Genomic DNA, 13607 nt, shown 5'->3' with positions numbered 1-13607 from the left:
GATAATCCAATTATAAAGGAATCCGGATAGATGAATTATGGTGATCCGATCCGACTTAACATAACATTTTTTTTTTTTTTGTGAATATTATACTTGTTTGCAATATCAATTTAGTTCTCATGCATGTAAAATACACTTATAACCCTATTTTCTTATTAAATAATAGAAAATTTCTAATTAAAAATAAACAAAAAATATTAAATGAAATTACTAATGATATATATATTTTTTTTGGTCAAATGATAAATTTTGTTAGATTAGCCATCAACAGGATTTCAAACTCACATCGTCATGCAAGGGCTCAACACCTTTTCACTACTGTGGTAAAGGGCCACTTGCTATTTTATTTTATTTTTTAAATTTAAATAAGATCTTATATGATGAACTGGGTGACGTGAAGTACGTGTGTAGGCTCAATAGATTTAGACATATATTGAGCCAAATGTGATAAACTGAATTAGACATATATTGAACCAGCACCAAACCCAATTTAAGTTGATGTATTTTTTAAGTACAACCAATTGTATACATATTGTAAGTGAATGTGACATTTGAGTTTAAAATCTCCAGTATAAGGAACAAGTATTCTAAAATTTGTTTTCATTTTAGACATATATTACCATCTTTCTAAAATAATTATTATGCACTCAAGACATTGGAGTGGTAAATGACTATTTTAATTGATAGTATACTAGTGCAAACCCTAAGGTTACAGTTAGCACACCACAAAAAAGAAACCAAAACTTTTTTACATTTAAAAGAGGGTTTTTACATTAGAAAAGGAGACAGATGTGTGTGTGTGTGTGTGTGTGTGTGAGAGAGAGAGAGAGAGAGAGAGAGAGAGAGAGGGGGTGCTGTGGCGGTTGGTGTCAAATAAATCACCTAAGTAATCGGTTCTCGTAATGTGTCAACTACTTCAGTGGACAACACTTAGCCTTCAACTCAATCTTTGACGGGTCATCCATCCATCCGCCCCATTTGGGGCACACTAACCGTGGATTTTCAAATTATTAAGGGAAATAGAAAAAGATGATCTATTTTCTTAATTTTGAGATAGAAATAAGATTTTTTTGAATACACACATTTCATTGCATAATAATTGGACAAAATAAGATTTTTTTTTTACATTTTTAAATTACCAAATTATTCTCGTATATAAATGAGTTATTTCTTCCTATTTTCTAATTTCTTTCTCTCTACTCGCTCTCTCTCTCTCCCTCCATCTTTCTTTAAAATTAATATTTATTGGCTATTCTTAGATTAGTGAAAGATAACGGAAAATTCAATTGGAAGATTTGATTTATTTGGAAATTGTTTGTGTTTGCTTATTGGCCCTTTTGGGAAATGAACACATTTATGTGCTTGCAATTACAGATTGGGAATTTTTTCCTTAAATCATCATCTTCTTCCTCAAATTCGAAATCTCATTCAAAACTCATCTGGGTCAAAACTGATTTGCAATCCAAAAAATTTTTAGATGTCAAAGAAAATCCATTATGAAAAACTAAAGACACCATTTTTTTCTGTTGCAATCTCTCTCCTTCGCCAATGAATGCCTTATCCCTCTAAGTTCGAAGAATATCCCAAATTTGTTATCTGTATCAATACGTGTAACAACGTTGGTTTTGGTGTGGACGTGCTTCGTGTAATTAACGGCGTTGGAGGATATGTGGGGCTTAGATTCTAGAAATCCCTTAAAGATCTGTAGTTTACAAATCTTTGACCTGAGCCTAGATTTTGAAAATCCCATTAAAAATCATTTATTTCCAGTGACATGCACAGGACATGCACATGATATGTTCACAGATTTAAGCCAACCAAAAAACCTTGAACTCACAACTCTCTCATTGAAATAAAAAAAAATGACGTCATCACGTGTGATATCACCACCATATACACTATACGCACACCACATGCACATCAGATGTACAATACATGCGCATGATATCCACAAAACTGAAGATCGAGCAACGAGCTACTTTTCGCATTAATAAGAAACTTAACGTCGACCTATTGGTATAGTGGATACAATTAAAACATAATTGTTGCATATATAAGGTTACAATGGCTGTTTGAAAAGTCTTGTTACATATATCAATCATCGCTTAACCGTGCACGTAGAAAACATGATACTCGTTGTCGTTATTTCATGGACCTGCATGACCCTTAACGCCTCTAAGCCTTTTCTTAATTTTGTTTTTCGCCGAGGCCAACTAGGTTGTGGTCATACTCGCTAAATTCCAGGGCCCAACATATGTGCATTATAACTAGTGAACATTCATGCTTCTCATATTAAGTTGTAGCCAAGCACACCATATGCACACCACATGCACATTACAGAAAAAAATTTACAAATTTATGCAATTGAGCACTTGAACCAGAAATTGTTCCATCCCAGTTTTGTAGCACGTCAAAAAGTAAAGTTTATTCCATAACCCATAGGCCCCAACATGAAACACAAACCCTAATTTAACTTCTAAGTATTAATTAATCTTACAAACAACCCATTTATTCCATAAATCATTGATGTAGAAACTTGGAACTAAAATAACAAGAACCCACAAACAAATGAAAATTTCCAAAACACATTCTGAGCCCTTTCTTCCTTATCCCTCTTTTCTTCGACTTCCCATCTTTGCAAATCCAAAAAACCAATTGAAAAAAAGAAGTAATTAGATACAAAAATGGAGACAATGACTGAGTGAAAGAGAGAAAGAGATGAGAGAAAGAGAGAGATGAACCAAATGGCTGTGGAAATATGGCTGCCGAAGCTTTACTTATCGAAAAAATGGAACTTTCCGACCAAAATGGAAAATCTAGTATAAAGGTCATATCTTTAAGGATCGAACACTAATACAAACTAGAAACCCTCACTTCGAAGCTTCACTCTTGACTTCCCTCTCTTCAAAATCCAAACTCAGAGATATGAGCTCAACCCAGAAACTTAGAGCTCACAAAGCTCTTTGGACATCCCACTCTTCCAAATGAGAAAAATGATGTAGTGAGCTGAGGATTCTTAGTATTTATATGTAGGTATTTTAGTAATTTTAGTTTTGTGCATGGTGTGCATAACTTGTGCATGATCTGTTTTGCTTATTTATGTCCCAAGATTAAGAAAATGAGTCAATTTTATCTATTTCCCAATTGTTAATCCTAATAAGGCTCAACCCCTTTCCCTTTTTTATCAACTTTTTTCTGGATTTCTCTTTCTATCATTATCAATGGAATGCCTTTATTAGTAAAGCTTATGGGTTGAGAAACCTGAGTTTGTGATCTGTCTGTCTTTCGTATAATGGTTTTGGTAATAAAACAAGTACATAAAATCTGTTTGTCTTTCTTATAAGCAGTCGATCTCTTGTGTCTTTGTCCCTTCACGCCAAGTTCACTATTTTCACCTGTTAAGGCCGTAACGGTAAATCTCCGAAAGGGGGCGCGAGAAACTCTCTCTAAGGAACTCGACACTATGGTTAATTAAGTCTTTTGCATTCCATGACAAACTTTGGAAAACCCTTTGTCCATCTCCGATATCTCCTTCCCTCTGTTTTTAATTTATCCGGAATGAGTTTTCATTTTGTTATTATTTTTTCCTTTCTTTTCTTCTTTTACTTTTTTATTCAATTCCATTATTTCTTAAGTCTGTTTGATCCTATAGAATCTAAAGTATTTTATCATCTTCAGGGTTCGCTTAAGAAGTGTTTTTTAATGATTGAAAGTACTTTTTGAGAAAAATATTTTTGTAACCAATCCTTAGTAAAAATGCAAGTTAATTCTAAAAAAAACACTACAGTATTTTTGGAACTCAAAATCATTTTCTCTAAAAACGCTTTCAGTCATTTAAAACACTTCCCAAATGAGCCCTTAATTAATTATATTGTCAACTTATGAGTTTCACACAACATGCTGCCTTAATATTTCAGTCCATTTCATATCCACGAGAAAAACTAGCATGTCATCACATCAATTTATGATCCAAATATTGGATATTTGCTTCAAAATATGAAAGGCATTCGGGTGTCACAAAAATATAACATAATTGTACCTAGCTAGGAAATACAATTCATTTACTCTTAAAAACTGTATTAACACATTGGGATGATTTCCATTCGAATATAATACTTGGTTGCCCAGAAAAAAAGAAAACAAAAATACCAAATTGGAGTCACCGAACAACGTGGCATATTACGATATGACGATTTAGCTATTACAAACAAACGAGGTTCAAAGTGAAATCAAATATGAACAAGTGAAGCACAACTGCATCATTTGAAGCGAAAAATCTTGAGTTCTACTTTGGCATCCCTAGCTTTACTCATTTTCATCGGCGTTAACCTTAGGGCTACCTTCAACGAACCGACGCCAATACCAATGCTTCGCCCACACTGTGTGAACTTGATCCAGCGGGATTCCTTTAGTCTCCGGCAGGAAGAGCGCAACGAAAATGGTCATCACCAGAATCCAACCGCCGTAGAACAAGAATGTGGCGTATTTGAAATGGCATAACATGGACAAGAAGGTTTGGGAGAGAACAAATGTGGTGGCAAAGTTTACTGCTAGCCCCATGCTTTGGCCTGTGGGTCGAATTTTCATGGGGAATATTTCACTAGGGATAAGCCAACTCAAAGGTCCCCATGACCAACCAAAACCAGCAGCATAAAAACACATCATTACAAGAACTAGTACGGCATAGCCCTTTGAGATATGGCCGTTGCCATCCGTACCTGTCGTTGCTGCCAGAACTATAGCCACACCAACCTGCACAAAAACATTTCGGATAAGAAAACTTTTCTTCTTTTACATAGATAACGATCATCCTTTGTATATCTTGACTTGTCTGAACTTATTTTTTGACTATGCAAAAAGGGTATAATAGCTTTATCCACATAAGGGTTTATGTTGCAATATAGATGTTTATGATACTAGACTTTGAATATAGACTACTCAACCAGACAAAAATTAACTTGATCAATAGGCATATAGTCTAGATTCACGTCTTACAACGTAACTAAATAAACAACTTATATTGCCAAATAGTGTGACTATAACGATATAAATGGGGATGTGATATCCACAAACTCATTTTTACTTCTCACACACCCTTTATTAATTTATTTTTTTTTATTTCCTTTAATTCATTATATCTGACGGCCGAAAATTAAGATGGTGTAGAAAAGTAAAAATGGATGTGTGGATGGCACACCTCCTACAAATATTCTTTGCTAGTGTTATATTACTAAACTATGAATATGGACTACCCCTAATCGGACTAAAATCATCTTAATCAGTATTCTAGATTCACCATATTATAAAGTAACTAAATGAACATCTTAGCTTGTCAAATGGTATGACAATGTAACATTGCCCTCCCATAATAAATAAATAAATAAATAAATAAATGAGGAGTTTATTTTGCAATTTTTTCACAGTAAACTCAATATACCATATTAGCTAGATGATACTTACCTGACAGATGACCATCTGGATGCCACCCTCCATGAACAAAAACCTCCGACCATGCCGATCAACCATATACGTAGACACAAGGATCGAACCAAGATTCACCAACCCAAGTATAATCGAAGCAATAAGAGCAGAATCATTGCCAAAACCCACAGATTGAAACAAAACAGGGGCATAAAAGGCAATGATATTAATCCCACTAAGCTGCTGGAAAAACGGCACAGCAAGCGCACCGATCAAAAGCTGAGGCCTATACTGCCTCTGAAATATGGTCACAAAAGGCTCCTCATTGAGGGTTCTGGCAACTTCACTGGCCTTGACAAGAATGGCCAGCTCGTCCTCGATGTCGTTCTTGCCTCGGATTTTGACTAGGGATTTTCTGGCTTGGTCGACCCTGTTGCGTTCTACTAAGCTTGTGGGTGAGTCCGAAATGAAAAGGGCGCCAACAGTCATGATGGTGGCTGGGACTATGGCGAGGCCGAGGGAGAGACGCCAGCCCCAGCTGTGCTTGGCGGTGGCGTAGTTTATGCAGTTGGATGCCACTACCCCAATTCCTATGAAGAACTGAAAGCCTGTGCTGAATGCACCTCGCCACTTGGGTGGTGCAATCTCTGAGAGGTAGATTGGAGCAGACTATATTGTGACAATATTACAAGGGATGTTAGTAATGGATGAAATCAAGGAAATATACACAAAGGAACCCGTTGGCCATTTAATTAATTCACTCTTTCTCTTAGACAACTAGGGCAAATATCAGATTCACCTCTATTAGAAATATGATACATCAAACGATCAGTTGTCATGATATAAAATAATATCGATCACATAAAAAAAAGAGACACGTGTTGTAATTCAGAAAAAAGTTTCCCAAAGGACAGAAAATGTTTCTTTTCCAAATAGTAGCAATAATCTGTAGTAATATCGATCACATGATAAAAGAGATAGACACGTGTTGTGATTCAGAAGAAAGTTTCTCAAGGGACGGAATATGTTTCCTTTCCAAATAGTAATAGTAATATGTAGCACATGCTTAGACAAGAATCAACTTGATAAATGACCCATAAAATGGTAAGAGTGTTGTGAATATATTATATGATATGATTATGCAAATCCGCAGTAAAGTTAAGTTAGGAATCCTATAGGGAACTGTTATTGGTACTCCAAAAATCTCATTCTACACTCCTCACAAGTGTATTTTTCTTTCCCATTATAGAAAGTTTGGAATGTAAAATGCGATTTTTGGAATGCTAATAACAATTCTCATCCTATATTGTATCTTTCTTTTAAACTTTGTATAGCAAGTTTCTCCCCTTCTATTGTTTACTATAAATAGATACACTGACAAAGGAGAATAGAATATACAATTCTCCCTAGCCATATCTCTCTCTCTCTCTCTCTCTCTCTCTCTCTCTCTCTCGCCACCTCTCTCTCCTTCAGTTCAAAATAGGTGACAACAAAGAGAACGTCTTCTGAATCACAAAAAAATAAAAAAACATTTTCGATCATTTAAAATGCTTCCTTTTTTATGGGTTTGCATGCTCTTAATTTGCAGGCCCAATGATCTACATAAAGAAAGTCCACTTACTTGGTTTGTGAAACCAACCCCAAAGCCGAGCAAGATACGGCCCAAAATAAGCATGGCAACATTGACAGCGCCACCATTGATCGCAGACCCAGCAAAGAAGGTGCAGCCACCCAGAAGCATAACATTCCGGCGGCCGATAGTCCTGGCCAGACGGCTGGCCACAAGCGACGCAGCCAACCCCGCTATGTAGAGGGAGGATGTGAATGCTGTCAAAACCTGGCTATCATACACACAATATATGTTTTTCGGGGGCCCTCCCTTTCTCAGCACTTCTGGGAAAAACTTGTTCAGAAATGGTGCCATGGTAGTTACTCCTCCTGAGAAAATTGTTTATGTTCATGATTAGTTTCATGCATTTGATGTGCACCAAAGTATATGATAGGGTAATACAAAAAACTACCTCAACTATTGGGATCACGATAGTTTCATACCTCATCTTTTACAATTGACAATGTCATACCGCTTACGAATTTGTGACAATGTCATACCTCCGTCAATTTTTCTGTTAAGTGCTGACGTGGCAAGAGACGGAGACCATTTTCTATTAAAAATTAATAAAATATTATTAAAAACTAAAAAATTAAATTAAATTTTTTAAATATTAAAAAAAAAAAAAAAAAAAAAAAACCTTAGTTGTCCCTTACCTCCCCCTCTCTCTCTCCCCATCTTCATCTGCTTAATCTTTAACACAAAAAAAAAAAAAAAAAAAAAAAAAAAATTTGAAAACCCAACCCCCCCCCCTAAACAAGGAGAAGGAGGAAGAACCGAAGAAGAAGAAGAGGAGGAGGAGGAGGAGGAAAAAATTTGGGTTTTCAAAATTTTTTATTTTTTATTTTTTATTTTTTGGTGTTAAAGATTAAGCAGATAAAGATGGGGAGAGAGGGGGAGGGAAGGGATGACTAAGGTTTTTTTTTTTTTCTTTTTTGCTTTTATTTATTATTTTAATATTTAAAAAATTTTAGTTTTTAATAGAAAGTGGTCCCCGTCTCTTGCCACGTCAGCACTTAACAGAAAAACTAACAAAAAATTTGACGGAGGTATGACATTGTCACAAATTCGTAAGATGCGGTATGACATTTTCAATTTTAAAAGATGAGGTATGAAACTGTCATGACCTCAATAGTTGAAGTAGTTTTTTGTACTTTACCCTATATGATAATTGTAGATGTTATTCATTAGTTTCATGTGTATAGCTTCTTTGCGTCAGTGGAGGTATATCTTTATTTTTTACATTCGATTGTATGACATACTGTTGACCTTAAAAACTACCAAGCATACATGGTGCGCAGGCTAAGTAACTAATAAGCTAACTACGTCCTTCGGTTGTGTGCGAGGCATGCCAACTCATTGGCCGAGCTCGGTCAGGGAGTAAAATGTGTTGATGTGGCGTTAAGCGCGTTGTTGATTTCTCGATCTTGCGACTACGGCCGAGGAAGGAACACGTCTTGGCCTTTGGGTTCTAGAGCTTGAAGACAAGGTTACTAGTTCTACGAAGTTCACAAATCGTCGGTGTCGAGTTTGGTCTCGGTAATTATATTCGTGAGATTATAAGTACACCGAACTAGCAGCAAACTATACAGACACAAGTACTCGAAAGAGATAAATGTCTTGATTGTAAATGTGGTTTGGCCGTCGGAGTGTTGAACTCTAAAATGTACTTATGAATATCCAATCATAAAGCAATACTCGGCTTTCAATTTGCCGAGCCTAGTAACCTAGTAACACTTCACTTTGTCGAGAAGGTTGATGAGATGACCTCTACCAATAAGAACTAGAAAATCCTTCTTGATCAAGACTTAGATAAATAATTAGTCGGTCTCGAAGCAATGCTGTTTATCCAAATTGAAGGTGTTTCTTGGTCGGCTGATTCTATGGCTATTGTACTGTTTATCCAAATTGAAGATGTCGTCGGTTGCCTTCACAATGCTGTTTATCCAAATTGAAGATGTGTTGGTTGGAAGAAAGGGGAAGAGGAAAAATTCTCAGGATTGTTGAGAAACTTTGCACAAGGCAATTTGTGTGTTGATTTGAAGGGGCCTTAAATGATGCACTCCCTTCTCTATTTATAGTAGCAAACCCCCTCATGGCCGAACTAGGAATGGACTAGGATTAGAACTCCTCAACCCAATTTGATCAGGTTTCGGCCAATCCTAATTCCTCTTTGAACTAAGCTCCTTAACAAACTAGATTCATCCCCTAATTCTTAACATCCTTAGCCTTAAGACTCCTTGTTGCACTAGGATTTGATTAACTCACCCTTATCCAAACCTAGGCTCGGCCCAAAACGATATTTTGGGCCCAAACACATACACAAAAATATATTTCTAATTGTAAGGGAGAATGCCTCATGTTTGGCTGTTTTTATATAACAAGTATGATCAGAATCAGATAATTAAAATTGAAATCCGCCAACTAAAAGACGAAGGAGATCGATTTGAGCTCGGCAGCTGGTACATGTCTTTTAGTTATCTTGCCAAATAGTTTGACATTTTGTAATACCAAATAAATAACAAGATGAATTCTTATTCCAATGTTCTCGAAGAAAGTTCGCATGTAAAAAATTATTACATTATTATTAGCATTCTAAAATAATAAATTTGCACCCGTCTTCCATAAATAAGTAAAAAATAAAAGAATTGTATAGTCGCGAATATGATTCCTTTTCAAATGAACTAGCCAAAAATGAAGTCAGAGAGAGGTATGGAGAAGAAATTCTGTGTGTGTTTGTTTTTTTTAATGGGCTTACTACAATTTCTCCACTAAAGGTTTGACTGTGGTTTCAAATTAGGCCATGAAGTTTTAATTTTTTCACATCGCACTTCAAAGTTTTATAATTGTATCAATTTACACATTTTTTCTATTTGAATGTCTAATTCTTCATTAAATTAATGAATTTTTAATCAAATTAGTACAAATCTGGTTTAGATGTCAGCCAATTACATGTTTCATGCTTACCATATCATAAATTTAATGAAGATTTGAATAATTCATTTGAGAAAAGGCATAAATTAATATAGTTTTACAACTTCAGGGGTGCAATGTGAAAAAAAAAATTAGAATTTCATGGCCTAATCTGGAAATCAGTCTAAACCTAAAGAGTATAAAATTTAGTAATTAGGCTTTCTTTTTGGAAATGGATCCTCTCTGCATCTCTTCCTCCTAATCCACCAAATTTGAAGACCATCTATTAAAGACACATCACATAATTTATAAATTTGATTTAAAAAATTAGTTTACCGGACGTCTTTTTTTTTTTGTTTAATGTTTCTTTGCTAATAAAAGTGCAAGCCTATGCTACGTGGCGCCATAGCTCAAGGACGTGTCAGTACTTGTTACTAAATTATTTATCTATGTTTAGTTAAAAAGATTTCGTATCTATCGAAGCTTCTGAACCACTTGGTTGAATTTATATTTTATTTTCTTGGGCATTTGAAATTTGAAGACTTTAGCAACCTAACCTTACTGGTAGAATAGTCTATCATCAAATAATTCATAGAGAATAGTAAATTAAAATTAAAACGAGAATACTCTTCTATATATTTAATAGTAACAATATTAGTTGTAAACATTTTTTTTTATAAAAAACACATTTTATTCTTTTTTTTATTTTAACATTTTGTTATTGGCAACGTACATGTCAATCAACTAATAAACTAACAAATGGATAGGGTAGCCACACACTCATTTTTACTTCTTATATATCATTTTCAAATTTCGATCGTCGGATCGAATGAATTGAAGAAAATCAATGACAAAAAATTACCAAAAGGTATGTGAAAGATAAAAATGAATGTATGAATAACATTGTCCCTAACAAATTAAAGGGACACTTCTCCCTTGCATTAAGTCATGAGTGGGTGATGCTAGCAGCCTCTTATGGTGTATAATAAAGTTATAAACACATTAATCTAGTTGAAGTTTTTTTTTCTTTTATATAAAGTGATGTCTTTTTTTTTTTGTATAAGATTTTTTTTTTTTTTCACAAACAATGATCTACATTAATATATGCTAATAAGCGTGAGGGAAGGGTTTGAACTTAGAAAGCAGTGCGTTAACGAGAAAGACCACAACCAACAGCAATCCATCACTTGCGCTTTTATAAGAATATGGGTAAAGCTTTTTATTTTTGTTGCTTATAAGATCTAGGTATGTCTGATAAAATAAAAATTCAGGTGCTTACAGAAATTTTCTTGATAAACCATCGTGACATGAATTAGTTTTTAAAATGTGCCATGAACTTTTTATAAATAAAAAAATGTTTTCATGATTGAGTTTTAAAATTGTGCTAAAAAAAGAGACAACCTTAAAAATCATCGAATTGCAAACCCAAACCGGTTTAGATTTTACAAAAGTTTTACAAATTTTATGGGGCGCATGGTATATCGTTCATTAAAAAAATGTTCCGATCTAATATCTATGGTATCTTCTTATGGAGATTATGGAGAAATTTAGCCTAACAGTCAACTGCATAAACCAAACCTTTAATTTGGCTGCCAAAACGTCAAGAGGCTATCATATAAAAACATTACAACCCATAAATGAATTGTCAACTAGATTGAGTAAAATATAAGGAAAACTAATGAAAATGGCTTGAAAATTTTGAGTTTTAATGATAAGGACAAAATAAAGGGTAAAGTGAATAATACCAGGATTGATTTTTTAGTGTAAAAATGTGATTTTTCGTTAAAGTAAACAGTACTGTGAACTTTTCGTTAAAACTCCTTAAAATATAATGCAGGAATCGTAGCTAGCTAATACTTATGAATTATTAAAGCAACTACACCCCCTCCCAATTGTAAGGGAGATTGGGCGATTCAATATAATCTCACCGAAACCAACAAAATGAGCTCCACCCCAGATGAAACAAGTCGAGTTACAAGAAAACGAGGGCGGCCCGACAGCTCACTCAGGTCAAAATAGCCCGACCAAGCCTGAGGGAGTGTGACGTCACCACGTTATTATAATTTTTCCGATAGATGCATGGGTTTCACGTGCATGAGAGTCCGGTCGTTCTATTTGCACAGATTTCTATCCTATGGTCCAGATTTTTTCAACAATTTTTTTTTTAAAAAAAAGGAAAAATAAAAAAATACTTATAAGCTGTTGCCACCCAAGTGGCAAAATATGGGTTGTTGAATTACAAAAAAAATGTCATCCAACAGTTCATATTAATCAAGTAAGAAATAAATATTAAAAATTATATATTAAAAAAATGTAATTACCTATCCATGATACGTAATGGAATTGGCAAAATTTTATTTTCGAAATTATACATAAATTTATCTTTTTATTTATTTTTTAAAAAATATTTTTTAGTGTCAACTGTCCGAAAAATTTGTTTTAAGGGTAAATATGCATTCGGACAGTTATTATTAACTAAGGTAGTAATTACCTTTACTCAATAGCTCAAGTTGTAATTATCTTAGTGGGTTGGAGTTGCTCTTAAGTCTGTTTAACACTTTACTATAAAAAAAATTTAAACATGAAATTAAAACAATATATCTTTACAGTGCCAGAAAACTAGAACGAGTGTTAAAATTCCGACCATGAGAAAAATGCATGCCAAAATTGCTACCCACCTAATATTGGTATTAGGTGAAGTGTAACTATCCATGATTCTCTTCTGAATATTTACAGGCTACAATATTGAAGTTAATTTCATTCATCGTCTCTTCTTCTTCTTCTTCTTTTTTCTTAAAATATAAGAATAAAAATAGTTTTTGGATGATTAATGTAATTTGTAACAGCGACATACAGAGAGAGACAAAGCATTTCAGATAACAATTTAAATTTCGAACGTTAAAATTAAAGAAACGACTAAATTATATAATCAAAACGAACGCACCTGAAATTCCGATGTCATAACCAAATATGAGGCCGCAAGACGCGGCGACGATGCACGTTATAACCACCGAAACTGTTATCTTCCCGTCAACGCCAGTGACGGCCAGAGGTCCATCGACAGCGAAACCACCCACGGCCATTTGTTCCGCTCTTTAATTCTCACTCTCCTTTCCTCTCTTATTTTCTCAGGAAACAAACAGCAGGTATCGCTCAAGTAGTCCGCTCTTGGACAGCTGCAGTTTTGCAGAGAGTATGCATGTGCTGCTTGCCCGAGAGTTGGGGGTCATAAGAAAGTGATTAACTTATAAGCAAAGACTAATGGCGTTGCAATAATTAATTTGTTTTTGTATTTAAAAAGACCAAAAGCCCACGTTACCTGCCACCGTAGGTCCGTAACAAGAAAAGCTACCTGCCAGTAAGCAGGTATATAGTTGTAAATTACAGGTCATTTTGTAAACCCATTATGCATGCATAATATCCATTTCCCTACAAAAATAAAATCCTAATGAGGGAAAAAAATGATAACTATACTGTAAGATCTCACATCGTCCAAAGAAGTGATCCTTATATGTATATTCTCATCACTACCTAGCACGAGGCCTTTTGGGAGCTCACTGGTTTCAAGTTTCGTAGGAACTCCGAAGTTAAGCAAGAAAGGGGCTAGATCAATCCCATGATGGGTGACACACTGGGAAGTTGCTTGTGAGTTCCCAAAAATAAA

General features: G+C 34.7%; 1 protein-coding gene across 1 annotated transcript; it reads right to left on the bottom strand.

The window, feature by feature from the left end:
• Positions 1-4074: 4074 nt before the first annotated feature.
• LOC137718567 (sugar transport protein 5) lies at positions 4075-13183 on the bottom strand. The gene is made up of 4 exons (XM_068458119.1): positions 12888-13183; positions 7043-7359; positions 5461-6090; positions 4075-4752 (listed from the first exon to the last, which is right to left on the bottom strand). The coding sequence occupies exons 1-4, from the start codon at positions 13024-13026 to the stop codon at positions 4306-4308; spliced, it is 1533 nt and encodes a 510-aa protein (XP_068314220.1). The 5' UTR covers positions 13027-13183; the 3' UTR covers positions 4075-4305.
• Between the last annotated feature and the right edge of the window lie 424 nt (positions 13184-13607).

This window comes from Pyrus communis, chromosome 15 (genome assembly GCF_963583255.1).
Source record: "Pyrus communis chromosome 15, drPyrComm1.1, whole genome shotgun sequence".
Lineage (NCBI taxonomy): Eukaryota > Viridiplantae > Streptophyta > Magnoliopsida > Rosales > Rosaceae > Pyrus > Pyrus communis.
Note: the sequence above shows the minus strand (reverse complement) of the source record. Positions and strands in the feature narration are given on the sequence as shown.